General features: G+C 42.5%; 1 protein-coding gene across 2 annotated transcripts; it reads left to right on the plus strand.

Annotated features, from left to right (window-relative positions):
- The first annotated feature begins 1,700 nt into the window (after positions 1-1,700).
- Positions 1,701-24,303, plus strand: OGT (O-linked N-acetylglucosamine (GlcNAc) transferase). Of its 2 annotated transcripts, none has more exons than XM_015409008.1 (22): positions 1,701-2,048; positions 7,917-8,097; positions 8,972-9,215; positions 9,922-9,990; positions 12,947-13,063; positions 13,707-13,786; positions 14,137-14,332; positions 14,785-14,925; positions 15,054-15,154; positions 16,024-16,177; positions 16,268-16,369; positions 16,527-16,706; positions 16,816-16,974; positions 17,128-17,217; positions 18,027-18,152; positions 19,708-19,878; positions 19,991-20,107; positions 20,627-20,794; positions 21,107-21,259; positions 21,401-21,653; positions 21,980-22,103; positions 22,388-24,303. In XM_015409008.1, exons 1-22 carry the CDS (start codon positions 2,012-2,014, stop codon positions 22,560-22,562), a joined length of 3,138 nt encoding a protein of 1,045 aa, XP_015264494.1. In that variant the 5' UTR covers positions 1,701-2,011; the 3' UTR covers positions 22,563-24,303. The 2 variants fall into 2 exon arrangements, with proteins under 2 accessions (XP_015264494.1, XP_015264496.1); XM_015409010.1 differs by having other exon boundaries at positions 7,947-8,097.
- The last annotated feature ends 197 nt before the right edge of the window (positions 24,304-24,500 follow it).

The following is a 24,500-nucleotide window of genomic DNA, read 5'->3' on the forward strand; positions in this document are numbered from 1 at the left end:
TCATTTCACAAATGCAACATCTGTGTACATGTGATGTGTTATTTCTGGCATAGCTAAAAATGGTGCAACCACAATGAGCCTTGAATGGCTGATTTGTATGCTGATCCTAATACAACTTGCCTACGAAGCCCTTTTACTTCCAATTGTGACTGATTCAGCTTATAGGTGTTTGTTTACATATGTTGAAACACTTATCCCAAATGTGAATAAACCTGTTTTTTACGAAGCCAGTGTGGTTGTTTTTGCTTGCTGCTCACTGCCCTTCCTCCTATGTAACTAGCAGGTGAAAGTTTTAGCCTGTTTCATGTTTGATTTTAGTATTATGTGGTTTTTGGATCCAGCCTGCTGTTACCAATCAAGAGGGAGGATGTGTGGTTTGGCAGTCTATTTTACAAGAGAACCAGGACCCTCTATTTTATTTTATTTATTATTTCAATTTGTATCCTGGCTTGCCACAGAACTGGCTCAAGGCGGCTAACAACATTAAAAACACTAAAACAATAAATACATTAAAATACAATGGAGAATAAATACAACTGCTTAAGCAACTAAACAGTACTACTAATAATGATGATGGCAGCGTGCAAATACAAACAGCAGCAATAACCAGCCAATGTTTCGTGCAGGCCGAGCTGTATTCCGGCGGCGCATTCGTCAGTGGCGCTTTCATCAGTGGCGGCTCCTAATCAAAGGCCTGGTGGAAGAGCTCCGTTTTGCAGGCCCTGCAGAACTGTAAAAGGTCCCGCAGGGCCCTGATGTTATCCGGGAGCTTTCCACCAGTGTGGAGCCGCCACTGAAAAGGCCCTGGCTCTGGTAGCAGCCAACTTGAAGTCTCTCGGGCCAGGAAGAGTCAGGCGATTCTGTGTTCCTGACCTCAGTGCTCTCTGGGGCACATGTGGGGAAAGACGGTCCCTCAAGTAGGCAGTAACCTTCCTGGGTGCCCCTTATCACTAGACATCTGCTTTGAGTTTCTTCACACACTACTATTCAAACTGCAGGCTGTACACTGCAACCGTATGCACGCAAACTTAGGAGGAAATATGTGTAGTAAATATGTTTAGATTTGCTGCCTTGAATGCCTTTCATACACAAGAGGGGCAACAGTAGGCTGTGTATGCTCTAGTTGTTAGAGCAGATTTCTGGTAGTACAAAACTTGTGTCCAGTAGTACGTTAAAGAGGAATAAAATTTCCCAGAATATAAGCTTCAGTAGTGAAAGATCAATCTGTCAGATAAGGATCTGAAGAAGTGAGCTGACTTACGAAAGCTTATAGCATGGAAAATATTGGCTGAAGGTGCTCCTGGACTCGAATTTTGTTCTACTACCGACTAACATGGCTGCCCACTTGAAACTAGATTCATAGTCGGGACGTAATGGCTCCTCGGGGGCGGGGGCGCACACCTTTAAGTCTCTTCCCGAGCCTAACAAACGCTATGCTGAGCGCTGCTTTCATGTTTTGTTTTCTCTCGGTCAGGCTTCTGAAGACATTTCGCCGCCTCCTTCGTAGTCCCGTAGAACATTTCACCGAGGGGAGTTGGCTTCCCTTGGGCCCTGCCATTGTCGAATTCCCGCCCTTTCCCTTCCCATCGGCCTCCGCGAAGCCGCCCGACGGTGACGCCCCGGATGTAGCCTTGGAGGAGGAGGAGGAGGGAGACGAGGCTCCTGAGGCGCATGTGTGCTGCGCTAGTGTGTCGCAGAGCCAATTTAGCGGAAGAACATTAGAAAAACCAATATTGTGTCCTCATACGGAAACAGCTCTTGTTAGAGCCAGTGCAAAAATAGTGACGCAGGAATATCTGGCGAAGCAAACGAAGTGGACTTTATGTGCTACCGCCGCGGCGGCGTTCTTACAACCGGGACGTCATTCTTCTGCATCGCAGGGAGTACTTTGTCAGTGAAAAGAAGATCCGGCGGCACCCCGCCCAGTGTCAGTGTTCTCACTGCAGCCGCCATTTCAGGAGGTGCAGCCTGACGGCTGAGAGAGTCAGTGGGGCGCCTGAGAGCTGGAACTATGGCGGCCTCTGTGGGGAACGTAGCCGACAGCACAGGTACCGGCCAGTCCGCTTCTCTACCCCCCCCCCCCCCCGCCGCCCTCCCACCCTTTTGCTGCCCGCCACAGACTATTCTCTGTTCGGTCTGCCGGGGGCTGTGGAAAATGCCGGGGTGGGTGGTGGGGGTGGAATGTTCTGGGAGTCTCGAGGAGGTAGGAGAGGGTAGGCCCGTTGCTCCGTATGCCCTTTGGATGGGACGAGAAAAAAGCGACTAGGGGAAAGGGCCCAGTTGCTGTTCCCTCGTGGGAGGAAGGGCCCTTTTCAGTGCTCGGAGAGGGCGACAATGCTGTTCAGCACCATTTACGTGTCTCTCTTCAGTGTATCAAAGCACTTCATGCACACGCTCCAGTTGTGACTCTTACGACAACCCTGTTTGTTGGCTACCGTCATCCATGTGCTGGAGAGGGGGGAGAGAGAGAGAAACGTAAACTTTCCCTTTCTGGTCCTCCCGCCTTGATATGGAGAAATTTTGCCTGCAGCGTCACGCGAAGCCATGTGCGTGGATGGGGGCAGACCTGTTCCTAGGAGGCCCGGTGGTATACGAAGGCACCACGGGTTGTCGGTTCGACTCGGCAAGACCGCTTTGAGAAGTCTGAGAAGTGTGCCTTACAGAAACATCTGAAAGGGGGGGGGGATGGGGGATGGAGGTTAACCTTGCCGACAGTGAGTGTTTCATTAGGAATTCTGAATCACAGGTTGTCGATTATTGCGAGACTCAAGATGGAGATGAAGGCGGCTGAAGGAAAACAGCGGATTCATTACGTAGGCGGGGTGGGGTGGTGGTGGTGGACCTGGATTGAGGGATGTGGAGGATCTGGTAAATTCTAGGGGTGGCCTTTCAAATGTGAGTCACATTGCCATCTTGGTACTTTTCCTGTTTCGTAGTTAATTCTCGAATGTTCTCAGAGGGATAAGTCGAGCTGCATTTCTGAGGTATAGAGGAAGAAAGGATATTCCAGGCTTCCTCTGTGCAGTGTTTTCCTGTTAATTTAATCCAAGATGTGATTGCAGTCACGTTACTTTCTGTAGTCGTTCTGAGAGACACAGAAGTATCTGGTAATGTTTGCAGCAAATTATTTAGGGTTTGTACACCTCTTACGAGACTCTCATCTTTGTTGTCCATTGTATTTTAGAAAAGAATGAAATGAATTTGGAGCTGAAATGTTTCACACGCACCCTTGTCTGCAAACAGATGCACATGGCATCTGTACGGGAGGGAGGAGTGGAGTCTGGTCCAATTGAAGCAGGGCTTGGTCCACTTCAGTACAGTCTGTGGTCAACAGATAAATGGGTGGAAGTGTTCTTAGAGATTGATTCGGTGTTCCATGATATTCAGGGATGAGACTTTTTCAAAACGTGGATATTTTAGATTGCAGTTGCTTTCTTAACAATGCCTTTTAATCTGAATTCACCACATGCGTTTTAATTATGCTGAGTCAAGGGTTTGGTTGAGGATTATTGGTTTATTGCAACACAGATTACTCCGGGGTCTGTGCCTCAGAATGTAGCTCTCATGAAGTTTAATTGTTGGGGGGAGTGTGTGTCCACAGCTGATTTATGTCCCTTACCTATATGGTATTCTCCTGGGTCAATAGCCCTTAAACAAATGTTACAGTGTCAGCAAATGACCCCAAGCTACAAATAGCAGCACTCTATTTATATTATTATTTTTATTAAAACATTTATATCCTGCCTTTCCTCATGGTTACAATAGTTTACACGGATAGTAGGTTTAATTGTGATGAGACTCTCGTGATGTAAACTCCAGTTTACAGTGTACCTTTTTATTTTTTTTAAAGCAGGGGGGGAAGAGTCTAGGAGTTTCTCCTCAGGACAGTATAAAACAAGTCTTTTCCACTTGTCTATTAAAAGCCATTACAAGTGCAGAGAAAGGGGCTACTTAAAATTCCCCCATGTTCCCCTGAGGTTCTGAATGCCTCCCAAGAATGGTAGCTCACTCCCCTGGGGGAAGGGGGAGTATAATAGCCTATTAAGAATCACTGCACTAGATGTTCTTACTTAAAATGAAATTTAGTAAAAATGTTTTAAAATACATTTCATTAAACTCAGATTCTAAAAGCTAACTATGTGAGGGGTCTGTTGTGTTTGTGAACTTATGGGAACCTTTGGGATTCTGACATGGGGTGCTGGATACAATAACAAAATGGTTGCTACAGGAGGTGGAGTTAGACACAAAATGAGTGAGGTCATACATAACAGCTCAACATGCCAGGTAGAAGCTCTGTATAACAGGATTTCTTTTAAAATAAACATGTTTAAAAATATTTTGTTGCATGCACATAGCTTTCCTGTAGCCAGGCAGTGAAGATCTTTGTGCTTTGGTAGCAGCTGCTACCAAAATAACTTTTTAAAAATCTGCCCAGCCAATCAGAGCTCTAGTGGCCAGTCAGGTGCCCTGCTAAGCAAAAGCACCACCTGGCCCTGCCCACTTTCTAAAACACTTGCCCGACAGCACATTAGGGACCCCTGAACTAGCTTTATACACAGTGTGATTTCTATAAATGGAAGGAATTTTCAGTTGTGGAAGCAACCATGGTATTTCCCTTTACAGTTTGTGTGTAATATTCTTCTTCTTGTGCTTCAGAACTTCCAGGTGGCTTAAAGCATAATCAGAGGATTCTTCCCTATGTTAACTTTAGAATGGAAAATGTGTGTATTGTTGAGAGGGATTGCTTCTGTGCCTTAAAGTGTTCAAACATGTAATATTGAAGGGATAATGTGTTCCTTACTCAGAAGCTTGCAGGTTTTTAGTATGGTTTCCAGAGACTTTCCCCATATTCACTAATATACATAGTAATTGCTGCACTCAAAACATTTTCACTTTTTAAGCTAGTGTGGCTTGGAGAATAAAGAGTTGAGATCCTGGATTTGTGGTAGAGTTAGGTTCATGTCTTACTGTTCTCTGGGCAATAATGTGTTGCCTTGGACAAGTTTTGGCCCCAGTTCCTCATCTGTAAAATGGGAATAGTTAATGTTTCTAGTAGTAGTAACTCATAAAATCTACTACCAGAACAGTGTGGTAAATTTTGAAAATATACAAATAATCAAACCCCGAAGCCAGAAAATTAGATGATGCTAAATGTTGAAAGTTGATATTTATGCTGGTCATCTTCAAGTGGACTGTCACTCCAGGAGTGTAGGATCTTTTAATGTGGTGATAGGGATTTTCCAGAAAATTTTGATTTGGGATGTTTTCTGGTAGAACCTGAGTTAGCAATGTTGGATATTGAATGATCAAAATTTGATTCCAATTCCTAAGATGCTGTGTTAATGTTGTGTGCTCTGAGTAGTTCAAAAGTTTTATCAGTAACCAAAAGCAGTTGAATTTAACTATTTGATCAGGTGAAAAATCTACAAAGTGCACTTATTGTTGCTTAAATCTATGTGGTGTGTTGTATATACATAGAGCTCTTATGGTTAATCACATAAAAAAGTAGTTGCAACTTTGAAACTGCCTAGTTATAGCAGTATCGTATCTTAAATTTATGCAGTTATAGAAATGTGGAAAATTTTCCACCATACATATAACATCCCTGGCAACACAAGTATCAGTGTTTTTTTAAACTAAAATTGAGCTAGGCTACTTTAAAAATAGGCTTAAGAACTGCAGACATCAACTTGAGCCACTGATCTTGTTTGTTAACTTTGCGGTGTCAGGTTAAAAGGAAAATTCCATAAAAGTAGTTATTTGTACAGTCGCTGCAAGTCTGAACTGCTGAATCTTTCTTCAAGAAATTTCACCCTTTCTCCTTTATTTTGAAAAGCGCCGTGCAGATGCTCTTATCAAACTCTTGATTCCAGCAGTTACTAATTGAGCTTTATATCATAAAGGTGATGCTTTTGTAATGATTTGTCTTAAACTTTCACATGAGTTGGATCTTCAACTCAGACAGGGCTCCTCAAATCCTTGTGCTGATAGTGCAGGTCCCTTCATATTGTTCTCCTTTAATAGCAGAGAATGCCAATGGGTGGGAGATTTGTGTCTCTTAATACTGAGTGGATGTGTGAGTCTTTATTCTGTTTTGGGTAAATATAATTGCTCCTCATGTGGGAGGTTAACGATAATGTCCTAAAAACTCTCTACTGGTTTGCTTGTCCCACTGGGACAACAGTGAGTGCCTCTTGAGGTGAGCCCCTAATTCCTCCCATTAATACTTGTGATCCAAGTCCTGGCCTCGGTGCCTTCTCTGGCATTCCTTCTTCCCAAGATTTGCAGCTCAGGAAAAAAGAGTAAAGTTGTCTGCACTCAGCATCATCTTTGGGACTTCGTTCATTTGTTGTCCTTGTTGCAGGCAAGGTGTTTCGCCTTACTTTCTCTTTGTTTTGCTGTAGCTTCCTTCAGATCTCGGGTTGGCCCCTTTTTTGCTTTTTGTTTACCATCTCTTTTCCCAAGTAGTCCCTCCTGCCTCTCTTCTAGGGTGTGGGTGGAAGTGCTGTATTTGTGGGATACTGTGCATGATGTTTATATTTTATTTGTAATTTATATGAGATCCATTGCCCCAGCTGCATAGAGGGGAGTTAGTAATGGGAAAGGGTGAGTGAATTTATAATAGCAGTGGGAGGGGAGGGTCTTGTCTTGTTTGCCAGAATGATGTATTAACTGTGCAATGTCAAAAGCACTGTGTGAAATGAAATTGTGCCAAGCCCCTTTTCTCAATCATGTGGCATGTACAAAGGACTTTGCAAGGAGAGGTCAGTGTTCATCACGAACAACTTCTGGCTACCTGAAAATTCTAAGACCAGAAGAATTTATTGGGTATGAACAGGGTTTTTAAAACATGTTTATTGTATAGGGACATATTCCAGAGGATTAGGTGTGTTAATCTGTTGATGCCAAAATAATAGAGCCTTGTATCACTTTATGAATGAACAAATTTATTTTCAGTAAATTCATTTGTCTTTAAGATGCAACAAGATTTTGTTGTTATAAACTCAGATGAGGGTACCACTGCAGAAGAGTCCACTGATGCCTGAGAGAATTCATTTGGGGTAGCCCTTCCCTCTCCCCTGTGTGCCCTGAGAAGAAAAGAAACCAATACCAGGAGCTCATGTCCCCAGCTCCTGAAGAGGCGACCAGTGACCTACTGTTCTTTTCCCCTCTCTTCTGATTATTTAAATTAACCACCTTTTACAAAGGTGCTGTATTGAGAGTTATGTTTATTCATCATTGTCTGGTTCCTTTCCCCAAAGTTTTGAGTTTTGCCATCTCCCATTCCAAGAGAAATTCTTATCAAGTCACTTGTATTAGGGAGGGTGTTGGCTAATCACTCTGTATAGCTAAATTGCAGATGGTGAATGTGCAGGGAAAAGATATTTATAACTTCCTTTGAAAAGTCTGAATCAGGTTTTAGTGTCCAGTTAATATGGAAGGTAATCATTGCCTGCTTTATTTCCTCATTTCATTGCATGAAACCATGTATTTAATTAAATTGTTACATTACTTCACCTGATTTCAGAAAAACAATGCCTTGCAGAAAGATTTTCTTTTCGGTTGTAAAGCAGGCCAGGATTTTCATTAGGTTAAGGTCTGCCAAGGTGATTACTGTGGCAGTTAGTGTGGCAGTTCTTCAGGTGTTGTTCAGGTGTCTCATGACCTCATTGAATTTGAAGAAAGGCAAACAGGGCACAAGAAGTGCAGTAGTAACTTGTTAGCAGAAAAGTCTTTGGAGCTTGTCAAGGTCATTTTTAAGTTTGTAAATGTCAGTGTCTACACTTCCTGTTTATTGTTAGCCCCCCCTTTTATAAAGCATTTCATCTTTTAATTTGTACACCATAATTTGTCAGTTTTTGTTCCCATTTTCTAACTTTTTGTTTTCCCCCCTGAATGTTTTGGTGACTCTTCAGAACCAACGAAACGTATGCTTTCCTTCCAAGGGCTAGCAGAGTTGGCTCACCGGGAATATCAAGCAGGAGACTTCGAAGCTGCTGAGAGACACTGCATGCAGCTTTGGCGACAAGAGCCTGACAACACTGGTGTGCTTTTGTTGCTCTCGTCTATTCACTTCCAGTGTCGCAGGCTGGACAGGTAGGAGGCTGGGACCTTTTTATCTTCCATGTAGGCTTCTGTCATGGAAAAATGTTTGATGAAATGCCTCAAATGCATGCAGCATTGCTAGTTTTATGGCTCAAGCTGACATGTGTACAGCTGTAACACAGTGAGGTTTCTTGGAGACTAGTTGAAGTGTGTGCTTCCTAAAGGGTCTGTTCTCTGGAGTTTAGTTACATAAGAAGACACAGAACAAAGTTTGAGCCCAGTGGCACTTTTAAGACCAGCAAAGTTTTTGTGTGCACGCGCACTTCTTCAGATAAGGAGACACAAAAACATCTTTCATTTGGGAGTGTTGCATTGGGAGTGAGCATTGAAAGAACTTGTTAATACTCCTGCATATACTTCCATACTTAGTGTATTAAATGTGAAAGTAGTTAAAAGATATGGTTTGTGTTATAACTTCAGTATCTGGGTTACAGGATTTGTATGGGAGAATCTCACATGAAGGTAAATTTCCACTTTTTAGCTGGGAGGACAAAGAAATGTTAAATTCATCTAGAATGGAAGTGTAAACTGGGGTGTAAAATGCATTCGCTCCAGATGTATCTATGAAAGTTAGGTTGTATGAAGTTTAAATCACCACACTGTCCTAGATTGATTTTGCTTGCATCAAGCTAGGAATAGTGGTCTGCACAGAAGAAGCCCTGTGTGTGTATGTATCCCATTCTTGCTGCAACCGAGATACCCTAATTATTGCATTGTGTAGTTGCAGATGATGTGTGTGAACTTGGTATCTGCCATTAGCAATATGCCTTTGACCTGTATCTGTTCTTATAAATTCTGCTTGCTTATGAGAATTTTAGTAAGATAAAACCAGCAGATTTAAAAAATAGTCTTGCATTTTTTCTAGGTCTGCTCACTTCAGCACTTTGGCAATCAAGCAGAATCCACTTCTGGCTGAAGCCTACTCCAATCTGGGAAATGTGTACAAGGAACGTGGGCAACTGCAGGAGGCAATTGAGCACTATCGACATGCCCTGCGCCTCAAGCCAGACTTTATTGATGGATACATTAATCTGGCAGCTGCTTTGGTAGCTGCAGGTGATATGGAAGGGGCAGTGCAGGCATATGTTTCTGCCCTGCAGTACAATCCTGTAAGTTGTACACAGTAATACCACATTTTTCTCAGAAGTGTAAATAACTTTGAACTTTTATGTCTCTTAGAACAGTTTGCATTGAGGTTGAAACTGATTATGATGAAATGGCTTGTAAAAATTGCTTTTTCATTACATGCTTGGCAGCAGTGAGTGGTTAAGAGTGTCTTGGTCTTTCCCATTCATGCAAGTTAAACTTTGGGTCTGCCTGTAGTTTTGTGCTGTTATTTATTTGATTAGGATTTGTATATGCATAAAGATATTGGATCAGTTGACCATTTAAAAGGATGTCATAAATTAGCCTGGGGAATGCTTGGGCACCTCCTGCTCTCTTTATCGCATGCTGCTGTCTCCTTTCCTTCTGGTTACTGTTGCTGTGCCACAGCAGGAACAGCACTGGTCATGCAGCCAGATAACAAAGCAAAGCTGTGAAGATCTTGTATAGAGCTTATATATTCTCCTTGGACTGCTAGCCAGGTTACTGTATGTTGACTGTACAGAGGGTTGCAGTGCAACTAAGTAGTAAGCTATTTGCCAACTTTTGGTGACTTTTTCCAGTCCTGTCAGTTTACTGAAGGTACTGATTTTTAAAGTAGAGGGAGGTGTTCTGGATATATGACTGTCTGATAGAACTGCACCATCAGTATAGTATCTTTGAAGAGTTCCTTGGCTCTTTTGTGAATGACCCAGTGAATTTACATTTCAGGACTTGTACTGTGTTCGTAGTGACCTGGGGAACCTGCTCAAAGCCCTGGGTCGCTTGGAAGAAGCCAAGGTAGGTGTTCTGTAGAATGAATTTTAAGCATCAGTCCTTTGAAAACCTGAACGTTTGCACCAAGTCATCAGTTCGCTATTGATCTGCAAGAGTTCCAAGAAATGGCTGAAAGCTGAAGGCCCTGAATTGCCCCAGAGTAGTTGCAGGGCAAGTTATGGCATGCCCATGTTAACACTTGATTTAAACAAGAAATTGAATGTTGAGTCATGCTGCAGAACATAGACTATCCAATATTGTGAAGCGACTGGCAGGGGATCCACCTTTCTCTGATCTGGATATTTCCTTCCAAACTGAGGCTTGCCTGCTGATGCCAAGCCTTGTGACTTAGTTCGTGATTCCTGTGAGAAGCAGGTGCTAGTGAACACTGCTCTTCTAAAGTCCTTTGTGACTTGTAAGTGGAGAAGAACCTTATCAAATGTTATCCTGTGATATGGCATTGAAAAAATCTTATTCTTTAACCTTTTCCCCCTATCTTCATAGTGGAAGAAAGGCTAGTCGAGTTCCTTAAATAACTTGCTCCTATTTTGCCAAAACATTCAGAGTGACAGAAGCTGGTTTGTTTGGAAAATGAACTGATCAAAGAAAAACTTGCTAAAGTGAGTGGAAAGGTGGCTTCTAGCAGTCTGTATTCCAACCAAGAATTTGAACACCAGGAGGGGCTTTAAAACTCTTGGCACACTTAAAACATGCATTGCAAAAAAGAGAACCTAAAATGTCTTGTTACAAGCCACCTTACGCATCCGCGCAGCAGGGGTGAGGAGTGTGGAGGGACCAGAAGGACCTCCTGAGTACTTCACTTCAAGCCCCACGCGCATGCTACCAAGTGGAGTGTATGAACAGTGTAGCTGTCTGGCTGGCTGCTGCACCAGTGGGGGAGGAATGCTGCTTTTCAGGTAAATCTGTTATAAGGCACTGGGCACAAACATTCACAGCACAAATTCTTCAGACACTTTGGGTAGATAGCTGCCCTAGAGCAGCATGATTCCTGATTGGCAAAATTGTAGCTGGAAAGATTCTGAAAAAGTGCTATAAACTGATATTGGTGGCATTGAAAAGTCTTTTTGGACAGACAAGTGATACTCAGCCTACCAGGTGGACAGCTAACATGAATTGCACTTCACTGCAGCTTTTAGTGTGACTGGTATAGGCCAAGACACTGCGCCTGCCATAGGTTTCTGACTTCTTTATTTCAGAGCTCTGGAGACACACCTAGTTTGAAAGTGTTATTATGTTTGCGAGAACTCCACTAAACATGGAGGGGAAATATATCTTGAATAAATTGCAATGTATTTCTTTGGACGTCAGTGCATTTGCAAGACCAAACCAGCAAAATCTTTGAAGCTTAAAGGGAAATTTTAATTTTTGTGGAAGTTTCAGAGCCTTTCTTCCAACAAGTCCTGCGTTTGCAATTGCCCTGATTAACCCTTTCCCTTCTGCATGTCTCCCATGTTACGGACAAACTGCCCTCAACCCTATGTGTTAGACGTATCCAAAGATTTTCAATTGCTTTGTTGAACTTTTTACTAATGATCTTGTTTTATTTTCTCTCTTGTTTTTGGTTTTTCACCATTGATATTGTATTTAGAAGGTTTCAGGTGGGTGAAACCTCCTATTCCATGCGTAAGGTGCCTCGCTGAAGGGAGCTCGAGGCCTGGATCTAGGGCAGACACACTCCTCCTCCTCCTCTTCCAGCAAGGAACGCACCGCAAAGTCACATGAGAAATATGGTAACGGGTTTGTAACTGCCACAGCAAAACCATTTGCCTCCATGCCTGAATCTTCTGTCTTGTGGCTTCAGAAACAGCTTTAAGTATTTTATGTACAAGCAAGTAATGTTAGAGAATATTTTATAGTCCTAGCCACAATTCTTTCAAAGAAATAAAGTTAAAGTAAATTAAGATGTAAAAAAAAAATAATTGGAGATACTTTATAGTTAAAGCTTCTAACTCTTCCTGGTTGTTCATTTTTTTCCTTTTTCTTCTTTGTTTGGATTGCAGCGTTCTGCTCTTCTGATGATGCGCTGTGATCCTGCAGTAGCGCAAAGGCTGCGCAGCGGAATTGCGCATTGCGTGCGATTGAGCCCTTTGTGAATGGCTGACTAGATGATTCATCTCTAACTGGAAGGCTCTTGAGCTCCATTCTGTAGGCTTTTGGATTGAATTGGGCTGTAAAGCATTTAGACTTCATACTCAAATTTAACACTCAAGTTTCTACATGGGCCTGTGTGGTAGATTAATCAATCTGGTTGGCTGTTCACGGTCTCCAAGGGCATTCAACAAAGCGCAGCAGTTTGCAGCGAGGGCGCAGCGGCGTGCTGTTAGGGTGCGCAAGCGACTTCTTGCGCTTGCATTACAGGGACCTGAATCTTTGTGCAAACCTGTCATTTGAGGTTTTAGAGGCTGAAGTTAAGGAGATAGGTCAGGGTTCTGGAAAAGGGTGAGTTCAGGGTAGAAAATTCACAAGAGTTTAAAACACCCAACCACTAGTGTCTGAGATCATAAATTTTCCTTCTTTATATGTAGTTGATAAAGAATGTCAGCTTTCTGTGGTATTTTGGAAGAGGTTAACTGGGAGTTATGTTAATAGCAGCTTGCTAGCTAAATTGTTGCTTAAGCATGTGAGATTATAACTTCATTTGTTATTGAAGCAAGTTATGGATTCAGTAGAAAAGCAGTTGTAAGGTACTTCTTCTGGGAGAAGAAAATAAGGGCATAGAGTGTATTTCTGTGCAATGGACAGCATAACTGATAGTGGTGGATTTGCACTTGGGTTTTGGTTTGCGCTGGCGCAGGATCAACCAGCTGTTTACAGCGCATTAGTTTTGGCGCATGCTAGCCTATACTGCAGGATCACTTTTGGCTGGTTAGAGAAGGAATATTAACTGCAGTTTTTCTCTCACTTTTTTTTGTGCAAATATTCCCTTTCCCTGTATCTACCCATCTTTAACCCTTCCAAGGCCTGTTATTTGAAGGCAATTGAGACTCAACCAAATTTTGCAGTAGCGTGGAGCAATCTTGGCTGTGTGTTCAATGCACAAGGAGAAATCTGGCTTGCCATTCATCATTTTGAAAAGGTAATTGTAGGTTTTTATATCCTGTGGCACATCTGCCAAAAATGCTTTACATCTGTGCCCACTTCTTCCTAAGCAATGATGGATGCACGTTGGCATATCTACATGTTGGTCAGATTGATGAATATGTGAATGCACAAGGGCTTGTGTGCCTAAATCAAGCAGTCTGTAATAAATAAAGTTAATACATGCTTGGAGAATAACAGAAATGGAAATTATGGATTGGTTCATATGGAAAATTTCTATGGAGGAAAGGATTTCCACTAGTGGCAATGACTTCCTTGCTGCAGCCTAGAAGGCTACTTCTGGAAACAGGGACCCCCCCCCCCCCCCCGGAACAGTGTGAGGAGGGTCTGCCATGAGAGTGAGGAGAGAAATTTGAAGTGTGTTCTCTTTAGGGACAGATCTTTCCTGTCTTCCTCAACCCTAAACATAAGTTTTCTCTAATCTCTGTTCGGATGAATGTTTTAAATATGTGTCATTTTGCTACTACTGGTGTCTTTTTCTACACAATTAGACACAGGTAATGTTCTTGCATCACAAGCCGGAGACAAAGCATGTTCAAGTTTGCCATATTCAGCTAAACAGTAGGTTCATTATGTACGGTAGTAAAGTGAGTAAGATGTGTTTTCTTCAATATCCTAAGGCGGTGACTCTTGACCCAAACTTCTTGGATGCTTATATTAATCTGGGGAATGTTTTGAAAGAAGCACGTATATTTGACAGGTAAGTGGATAAAATACTTACTTTCTCAGTACAATAATTGGCTCACTGCCTGTGCTGACTAGGACTGTTGACACATGGGTCACCTGGTTGCCTTATTAGTAAATGTATTAGATGTGATTTTGAACAAACAACTTCTTCTAAAATCTGAAAAACTTTTAAAGTCAGTTTTGTTAAGCATAGTTTTTCTGTATCTGTGTTTTCTGGCTACATTAAAGTGGAAGCCCTCAACAGTAGTTGCTTTTCAGTGGACTCCATTATCAGCTATGTACCCTCCCTAGCAATAAATATAGTTCCGTATTTTGTGGGTACATGGTGAACATTAACATCAACAGCTGTCCATCTCTTTGCAGAGCTGTAGCTGCCTATCTACGGGCCCTGAGTCTGAGTCCAAACCATGCAGTTGTGCATGGCAACCTGGCCTGCGTCTATTATGAGCAGGGCTTGATTGACTTGGCAATTGATACCTACAAGCGTGCTATTGAACTGCAGCCGCACTTCCCTGATGCTTACTGCAACCTGGCCAATGCGCTCAAGGAGAAAGGCAGTGTAAGGATCCACTTCTTGCTTACAGTACTCGTTCAGCTTGGGTGTGAAGGGTTGTGAGGTGACAGTCACACTGGCAGAAATCAAATCTATTTTCTTGGTAGTTGGGAATGTAGTGGTTTAAAAACACTCACACACCTTGGTGGAGCTTGCCATCTTAATCAGGGCATTTACCATTGGTGTGGGAGCATTTCTAGAAGGTGGGTTGTTACTTCTGCTTGATCCAATAGCCTGTTTAAAGTAGCTTGTTATTCTATATTGTGGGAAAAGATTCCTCCCAATTCTGGTACTGCATGCTCTGCATAGCATCAACAACTTGGAGTTCTACCCCCCTTTCCTTAAACAACTATCTAGGCTGGGAAGGGAGCTCATTTATCCCCTAGATAGGAGTTTGAGTAAGGCTTTGGCTGTCTGATCTGCTTGCTAATACTCACTTAACGTGCTTTGTGTTAAAGGTTGCTGAGGCGGAGGAATGTTACAACACAGCTCTTCGTCTGTGCCCCACTCATGCAGATTCTCTTAATAATCTGGCAAATATTAAACGGGAGCAGGGAAACATTGAGGAAGCTGTTCGGCTGTATCGTAAAGCACTTGAGGTATATTCATGCATGGTTGTCAATGAGGGCTTGATACGTGTACTTATGGTGGGTTGTTTTAACGGGACAAGTAGCAAACTGCAGTGGGCAGCCTACTTGGGAGAGCTAAGACCAACTTGTTCCTGCAGGTGTTCCCTGAGTTTGCAGCTGCCCATTCCAATCTTGCAAGTGTTTTGCAGCAGCAGGGGAAGCTACAGGAGGCACTCATGCATTACAAGGAGGCTATTAGGTAAGGTTCTGAAAACTGCTGCTGGAAAGGGTCATGTTAGCATATAGAATTCGTGTGCTTGCTGGGTGCACTCGTCTTTTCAGTCCTATTAGAATATTTTTTAGTTGGTAATGGGTTAAAGCATTTCTCTTCAAAGTAAAAGTTTTAACATTTGAGGGAAGATCTGCTCTACTTCGGCTTATCCAGACAGATAAACATTATAGCCAATGGGATCAACTATTGGTAAAGAAAATGAAATGCCTAGGAATAACAAATGATATGATTAAGAATACAGAAACGAAAGACATAAGACAAATTAAATAACGCGTAAGGAAATTGGATGTTACAAGTACATCTATTAGGGCACGCAGGATATGTTCAACACTCCATTTGGGAATTGCCCTCCCGATGCAACTGCCGAAATATTTTTATCAATCGACAGTCCCAAAACTAAGAAGAACTTTTACTTTGGCAAGAATAAATGTTCTTCCCTTTGGTGGTTTTGGAGGGCAGATATAGAGTATCATACTCAAATTGAAACCATTGAACATATGATTATGGAGTGCCCTATAGTCAGTGATTTGAGGGCTAATTTAGTCACCCCTTTACTTAAAGATGCGGAATTGCTAAATGTGCGAACCCAGGTGTCATGGATATTGTCAGATACAGATGATTGTGTCACCCTCTCATTGGTAAAATTCATAGGCACAATAATCAGATATAAGAAAGATAATACTGAGTAAGGTCTTCTAACGTATTTTTTTGGTTCTAATCTCTGCTTAAGGTGATAGCCGTATGAGCAGTACTAGATATATAGATAGTTGGTAATGTGTGATTTTGTGTGATTTTAACACTTCTCTTTCCATTCACTTCTGATCTCCACAATTCAGAATCAGTCCCACATTTGCTGATGCCTATTCCAACATGGGAAACACACTAAAGGAGATGCAGGATGTTCAGGGAGCTTTGCAATGTTACACACGGGCCATTCAGATAAACCCTGCCTTTGCTGATGCTCACAGCAATCTGGCTTCCATCCATAAGGTACATTCATGCCTGCTGTTTAGATCAGGCTTGGTGGGCCAGGTAGCAACCAGGTGGCCATTGTTCAATTCTTCCTTCCTTCCTTCCTAGGATTCAGGGAACATACCAGAGGCCATTGCTTCATACCGCACTGCCCTGAAACTGAAACCTGACTTCCCTGATGCCTATTGCAATTTGGCACATTGCTTGCAGGTGAGTTGGTGGCAGTTACTTGATAGTGATAATGCCCAAATATCAAGACTTGGACCACATGGCTGCAAGAAGCAGCGCTAATATTCTCATTGATCTGTTTCCAGTGCTGCTGCTGCTTAAGGTGTGCTGATTGATTGTGTGGCTTTTGCTCTTTCAGATAGTTTGTGATTGGACTGACTATGATGAAAGGATGAAGAAGCTGGTCAGCATAGTTGCTGATCAGTTGGAAAAGAACAGGCTTCCTTCTGTCCATCCTCATCACAGTATGCTATATCCGTTGTCCCACAATTTCCGGAAGGCTATTGCTGAGAGACATGGAAACCTATGCTTGGACAAGGTACAAATGCCGTGAAGAGATTCCACAGTAATGTTCAGGCAACAGGTTGTTTCTGTTTTTGAGAAAACCATTGTCTTGATAACTCAGTAAGCTGTTACTATATTGGCAGATCAACGTCCTTCACAAGCCGCCATATGAGCATCCCAAGGACTTGAAGGCTAGCGAAGGCCGACTGCGTGTTGGCTATGTAAGCTCTGACTTTGGGAATCATCCCACTTCCCACCTCATGCAGTCAATTCCGGGCATGCACAACCCTGACAAATTTGAGGTGAGAGTTCCCATGTCTCAAGCTAATGTGGCAGCTAACAGGTACTGCTTGGTGAAACTATTTGGAACTGTGGCTCTGTGCTGCAAATGAACGAGGAATAACTGTTTCCTCCTTGAAATTGTTCTGGTCAGCTGAGCACTGTTTTTTTCCTAGGTTTTCTGCTATGCCCTCAGCCCTGATGATGGCACAAACTTCCGGGTAAAGGTGATGGCTGAAGCAAATCATTTTATTGATCTGTCCCAGGTAAGAGCTCTAGTTCAATAAATCCTCAGTGTGGTTTTGTAAAGTGGTGGTATGTGTGGGACAGTGTTGCTTAAATTGTTTAGCATCTTGAAACCTCTCATCAAAGTGGCACGTTGTAGGAGGTGAGTCCCCAGGCAAAGGATCTTGGGTCGCTGGGCTGTGAAAGATCCGGTCTTGAGACCCTGAAGAATTGTTGCCACTTGTATAACACTGAGCTGGATGGACCAGTGGTATGACTCTGTAAGGCACTTTTATATGTTCATGAACCTGAGCTGTGTACAAGAAACCTTTTTATAGTTCACAGGAAATGCCAGTATTGTTGGCTTAAAAATACAGCTCAACTGCCTCTGAATTCCAAATGAACTTTGGACATGATCCATTAAGGCAATACTTAGGAAAGATGTCCATGTTTTAAATAAAAGAATTCTTATGTTTAGGCTTTGGAAATCTTAGGGAAATTGAGTATATTCCTGCAGTGTTGTATTTTGGGAAATCAGCAACAATAACACAAACCTAGTGACATTTTAAAGATTAATAGCTTCCTTAAGGCAAAAACTTTCACAAACTAAAGCCCGCTTAGCACATCTGAACTCTAGGCCATGAAAGCTGCTGCCTCAAGAGATCTGCTAGTCTTTAAGGTGCTACCACATCCTGTTTTTAAGGCTAATGTAGCTCAATTGCTTCTGTGCCTGCTCCCAAGGGTGACATAAGTAGAGAACACCTCTAGAATTCTGATTGTGGCAGCTTTTAAATTAGCAGAGCAAAACTGAAGTATGACCTTGCAGTAACTTCTAATTCTTGTGCCTTAGATTCCATGCAATGGAAAGGCAGCTGACCGCATCCACCAGGATGGCATACACATCCTCATCAACATGAATGGTTACACCAAAGGAGCCCGCAATGAACTGTTTGCCCTAAGACCAGCTCCAATACAGGTAAGGAAGAGACAGTAATTAAAATATCTGTACGGAGTGCCTGTTGGAAGGAAAAATCACAAAACTGTGACTGACTTATTCAGCCATGTCATGTGGTAGAACTTGCTAGAAAAAGCAATTATGCTTGGACTGGTTAGCGGCAAAAGGAAACCAGGCCACCAAAGAACACGGTGGCTAGACAACATAAAAGTCGACACCAACCTGAGCATGGAACAACTCAGAGAAACAGTACAAGATCGGAAAACGTGGAGAGAGCTGGCCCATAGAATCACCAAGAGTCGGACATGACTAAATGGCTAATAACAAGCTTTGAAGCAGTCTCTACGGTTGGAAAGTGAACATGTCCTGCATTAGTTTGACAGGCCTTTTCTGCCAACTGAAGGGACCCACACAGCATCTTATGGTTTTAGTGAATTGGATTTGTTTTAAACTGTAAATCTTCCTTTAGGTTGAAGGATGTTTTCAGGGTAGCAAATTTAAAGACTTTGGGTTTACTACCATGAGGTAAGTTTGTGGCTAGCAAGTAGAAAAAAGAGATCAGTGAGGCAGGAGTGATATGTAAATGATCAAGATTATTTATAAGTTGGTTTTAAAGAACAGATCAGCAATACAAGTATCCAGATGGTCAAAGACGAAACCTGGCTGAGTCATATAAGTTTAAGCTTGTTATGGCTTCAGAGTATGGTTTGAATTCTCTTTAGTGCTTACAGGTACAAACAGGCTTTCACGGACAACCACCACTAGGTTGGATCCTTTCATACACACAGGATTCTACCCACACCAGCCTGCCCTTTCCCCAGAATCAGACTGAATGGGTACAAGGTCTGATCTTCACTAGAGACAAGCTTAACAATTGGGTACTCTGTCCTCTCCCAGAGGTAGGGCTAAACCACTCTACCACACTACCAGGCAGAGCTACCCTTCAAACTGTCTGCTCTTTTACTGAAGCAGACCCAGACTATCACTGCATTCTTCCCGAGGCAGACCTGAACTGCTGTGCTTCCCTACAACATTCTATTCCCCTTCTGAAAGGTGATTGGATGCTGGGGTAGCATTCTCATAGGCTCAGGGATGAAACAGCTGAGTGGCTGTTTCTCCCTTTCAGGGGCAGGACAGACTCCTGTCCATCACAAATGGTTTCATCAGTGGGTCTGAAAATCTATTAATGGAATATATGCCCCCAGATTTCCTTGTGGATGAAAACACTTGACTCATGGCATCATCAAAGGGTTTGTTCCATTTTTTTTTTTAAACAGTTTTAACTACCCTGAAATCGGCTCACTGATTGAGAATTGCTTAGCTTGCTTTGGGCAAGGCATTCTCTTTGTCTCTGCAACATGGGGGTGGGAGTACTGGCTTTATCATACAGAGTGATTTGTAAGGGGTTATTAGGATTATTAAGATATGTATGTGAAGTGCTATGTACATGAAATCTTACTAGCATTTTTAAGACCAGCTTCTGCAAAGTTTAAAATAACAAGCTGTAGTGCTATCTTTCAGGTTGCATATTAGAGAAGGATCTTGGATATTAAACCTAGACATCTTTGATTTCCAGGCTATGTGGTTAGGCTATCCTGGAACTAGTGGCGCATTATTCATGGATTACATCATCACAGACAAAGAAACCTCCCCTACTGATGTGGCTGAGCAGTATTCTGAAAAGCTGGCTTACATGCCAAATACATTCTTCATTGGAGATCATGCCAACATGTTCCCACACTTGAAGGTACAGGGTGTGTGTGTGTGTGTGTGTGGGGAGAGCAGATCAGACAGTAAATGATCTGCCTTGTATTGCTTTTTAAAATTCTAGTGTGCTTAAACCCTTCATTCTCTTTCAGAAAAAAGCCGTTATTGACTTCAAATCCAATGGGCATATTTATGACAACAGAATTGTTTTAAATGGCATTGATCTGAAGGCATTCCTTGACAGTCTTCCTGATGTAAAACTAGTGAAGGTGAGAACTTTTTAGGTATATGTTGCAGAGCATTTGAAGTGTTGTTCAAATGTATGTGCCTTGTCCTCAGGGAGGCTGCAAATGAGAGAGGGAATTTATGAACGGTGGAAAGTACCAGTAGGAATGGGAGACTGTGGGTGGGTTGGAGGATAATAGGGGATATGAGTTGATAAATGAGAGCATCTACACATACCCGGTTCTGTAAACCCTACAAAGTGTTCTAAACAACCTTTTGAAGGGAATAAGATCTTTTTTGGGGTGTGTGGATGTTGTTCTGGGGGTTTTATTCTATGCTTTATTTTAATGTTTTATTTTCTTAGTGTACTGGCTTGTAGCTGCACTGAGTTACTGTTAACAGTGATGGAAGTGGTATAAAAATGTTTTAATAAAAACAGATTACTTCACTGGACCGTCCAGTGAAGGCCTTCTTCATGTTTGGAAGTGAGGTCAACAGCTTTCTGTGGGCTTGTAAATTAATTTATTTGGAGGGATGCACTTCACGTCTTGTGTGGTTTCTAGATGAAATGTCCTGATGGTGGGGACAATGCCGACAGCAACGCTGGACTCAGTATGCCTGTCATTCCTATGAATACAATTGCAGAGGCAGTGATTGACATGATAAATCGTGGACAAATTCAGATAACTATCAATGGATTCAACATTAGCAATGGGCTTGCAACTACCCAGGTGAGAGGAAGTGGGTGCAAAGGTGAAGAGATTGTTAAATCAGCCATGTGCATATAATGGTCTAGAATCCAGTGCTTGGCTGAGCTAATCTAAACATGGGGCTTTTTGTTTGAAAGAACTGTGGTCTAGCAGTTTTATAACTGGGATTTGAGGTTTCCATTTTAAACAATCCTTAAATGGGGCAGAAACATGCACTGGTAGAGTGCTCAAACAGGCTGCAAAACCAGAAAGTCAGGAAAGCATATCCTTGTAATTGGCAGCCACCTTACGGATTCTGATGTGCTTTACATCTCAGATTCTCTTTTTTTCCAGATCAACAACAAAGCAGCAACTGGTGAGGAGGTTCCACGCACCATCATTGTCACTACCCGCTCCCAGTATGGATTGCCTGAAGATTCTGTTGTTTATTGCAACTTTAATCAGCTTTATAAAATTGACCCTTCCACACTTCAGATGTGGGCCAATGTGAGTAGCTTTCATCTCTCTGATCAGTACTCTGATCAGTACAGTCTAGTCAGCTTGGCTTGGGAAATGCAGTGCTGTCCCGGATTAGGTGATACGCTTGATATGTGTTTTGTAAGTTCACTCTTTGACTCTTGATTACAGATTTTAAAGCGTGTCCCAAACAGTGTATTGTGGCTGCTGCGTTTCCCAGCTGTAGGAGAACCAAATATTCAACAGTATGCACAGAACATGGGCCTTCCACAAAACCGCATCATCTTCTCTCCAGTAGCCCCCAAAGAGGAACATGTGAGGAGGGGCCAACTTGCTGATGTCTGTCTAGATACACCCCTTTGTAACGGCCACACCACAGGGATGGATGTGCTCTGGGCTGGGACCCCTATGGTTACCATGCCAGGTAAGGACTGGAGGTAGTGTGCCACTATTGGCAAAAGTCGTGGACTTGACTATACTAAAAATCAGTGTGGTGTTGTTTTGAGACATGATACTGATTCCAAAACAGGAGGTTGTGGATGTGTTGCCAGGTGACTGGCAGAGGACCTTGGCTTGGAAGAGAGAAGCTGATGGTAGTACTGGTAGCAGGAGGAAAATGACGGTGCATATACATTTGGGTGGTGGGCCTTTGTAATATGGACCTTCCCCGACATCTTGCCTTTTGTAGGAGAAATAAGGAAATAACATGCTTAAGATTTAAAGCTTCATGAATATTACTTCTGCTTCCAGGAGAGACTCTTGCATCACGTGTTGCAGCCTCACAGCTTACTTGCCTTGGCTGTCCGGAACTAATTGCAAAAAGTAGACAGGAATACGAAGATGTTGCTGTTAAGCTGGGAACAGATCTAGAATAGTAAGTAAATGTGTGTCAGAGGGATGACGAGAGGAGACAGTTCGTTAACTGTGACACATTGAATTAAGTTAGTGGCAGGAGCCTATCAAGTTACATCAATCAGCCCTCCTCAGAGCACATTCTGGGCTCTGAAGGAGTATTTGCAAGTGCAGAGTATAATTATTGTGATGATATGTGACTGTGACCTGTAGGAAACAGGGATTGTGAAGCACATATGGCGGAGATTGTGTGGGGTATTTGTAGTGAATTTAATAACAGTGGAATCTCTGCACGTTTTCCTGCAGCCTGAAGAAAATACGTGGCAAGGTCTGGAAGCAGCGAATATCCAGTCCCCTGTTCAACACAAAGCAGTACACAATTGAACTGGAGCGGCTTTATCTTCAGATGTGGGATCACAATGCAGCTGGCAACAAACCAGACCACATCATCAATCCCATAGAGGGTGGTGAATCAGCATAAAGAACTTCAGGCCTTGAGAAGAAAACCCTTCAGGAAATATCTGATTCCTGAGCAGAGGCAGTGGGGAGCCATGGACTCCATATCTGCTTGATCTGCCTGCTACCAGATGTGATCTATGAAGAGCACAGCCGGACTCATCTCCTGCATGATGGGGAGATGAGAAATTTTGTATCCCATGGGGAGTTTGCAGTTGAGCTGTGTGGCCTTGGTTTGTGCCTGCAGGGAAAGGTGTGAGAAGCCCAGGCAATTGTGATTTCATGGGTTCAGTTTTCCTGTGAATTAGATTTTTCTCTTCCTGCATCGATTTGGAATTGGAGCTTTTTAATATTTGGTTTTCAGGTATTCCTGTTGGTACGTATGTGGGGTTCCTCTGGCAAGATTTCTGGCTAGTGAGTGTTGCTCCTCCCTGAGATATTTTTCTGAGCTCTACTGGGGGTGGGGTGTCTGCTGGTGAAGCTTTTTTATAGGTTTTATAAACCACTTAAGCGTATCAGCTTTATTACTGTTTGACTTCTCTTTTGTGGACTTTTCTGTGCCATCTTGATTTAGATGAGGATTTTTAACACTTCATCTGTGTAAATTAATCTCAAGATGACATCTTTTCTCTGCAAAAAATTAAATTCAATTTAAAGCTTATTCTTCTCTTCCCACCCTTCCCCCAATACATGGAGAGAACACAACCTGGTGCCAAATGCATATTCTTCAGGAATGATAGCAGCTACAGAGGTGCAGGCCTAGCCACTGTAGCAAATACTTTACAAAAATAAAAGCGTTTGTTCAGTTTGGCCCATCAGACATGTTTTGCTGTTCCTCCTTGTCAAAACAATGATGTATTTGGCCACTGGCCTCTTGATGTGCTTTTCTAGGCTTCCTTTTTAAAAATGCAGCTCTTCTGTTCACTTGAGCACAAATGCAATCCCAGGTAAGTATGGATTTTCTTTTCAGTGTCTGCCTCCATTTTGAACAGCTTTTACTATGGTGTGTTTCTTGGCAGAACTCCCGGAATATTTTTTTTGTTATTTGAGAGTGCAAGACATTTAATTTATATATTAAATGAGCAAGATGGAATCATTCTTAATCTCTTCACCTGCTTTGTCTGCAGGTTCTAAACAAAGCAGTGTCACTGTGGTTGGTTGTGCTGCACACAGGTAGTTGGTATTAGAGACTAGAGAACAGTTCCCTACACATACTGTTCCCACACACCTTTTAGTAGATTCAGTTGATGCTCAGGTATTTAAGCCTGAGATATGCTTGACTGCAGTGCCAGTGGTCTTTGTTTTAGTAGCAGTTCAGTTGAACAAGATGTGAGGCCCTATGCTCAAATCGCTCCTTTACAAGAGCAATGGGTTGCTTGTTATGGCAGGTGAGGACTTCTAACTCTTGCCTCTTATTGAGAGGACTCCTTAGGAGCTGATGCTGCAGCTTGAGTACACATACACCTGGATTAAATTTGGAGTAGAGGTTAATTTAGAAACTGTGTCCTCAACAGATTAACCACTGTGTGTAGTTTTAAGATGAGAAAAGAAGGGATTTTTTTCCCTTGAGAGTGCAGTTTACTTCTGCTTGCTCACTGTATCAACTCTTGTTTCCAGATAACTGTATGACAAATACAAATGAAAATCACTGGCTTCTGCTGTGTTGTCATCATTGGGGTGGCTGGGAATCTGAAATCTGCTTTTCTTGGTAATGATTCTAAATGAGAACTGAAACCTGTGGGTCAGCATCATCAGTCATTCACCTCTATAAAAGCAGTACAACTGGAAAAAGAGCAGTAGAGTTTTATACCCTGCTTTTCTCTACCCTAAGGAGTCTCAAGGCAGCTTACTGTCACATTCCTTTCCTTCCTTTCCCCCCAACAGGCACCTTGTGAGGTAAGTGGGGCCGAGAGAGTTCTGAGAGAACTGTAACTGGCCCAAGACCATACAGTGGGCTTCATGT

The sequence above is a fragment of the Gekko japonicus genome, unplaced genomic scaffold (genome assembly GCF_001447785.1).
Source record: "Gekko japonicus isolate JY-2015 unplaced genomic scaffold, Gekko_japonicus_V1.1 scaffold19, whole genome shotgun sequence".
NCBI classification, from domain to species: Eukaryota; Metazoa; Chordata; class Lepidosauria; order Squamata; family Gekkonidae; genus Gekko; species Gekko japonicus.

What these genes read in the sequence shown, in the direction of transcription:
- OGT (XM_015409008.1), top strand. Translation starts at nt 2,012, where the DNA reads ATGGCGGCCTCTGTGGGGAACGTAGCCGACAGCACAG. An exon ending in ACATGTTCCCACACTTGAAG is followed by an intron (nt 19,879 to 19,990) that starts GTACAGGGTGTG and finishes ATTCTCTTTCAG; the next exon opens with AAAAAAGCCGTTATTGACTT. An exon ending in ATGGGCTTGCAACTACCCAG is followed by an intron (nt 20,795 to 21,106) that starts GTGAGAGGAAGT and finishes CTTTTTTTCCAG; the next exon opens with ATCAACAACAAAGCAGCAAC.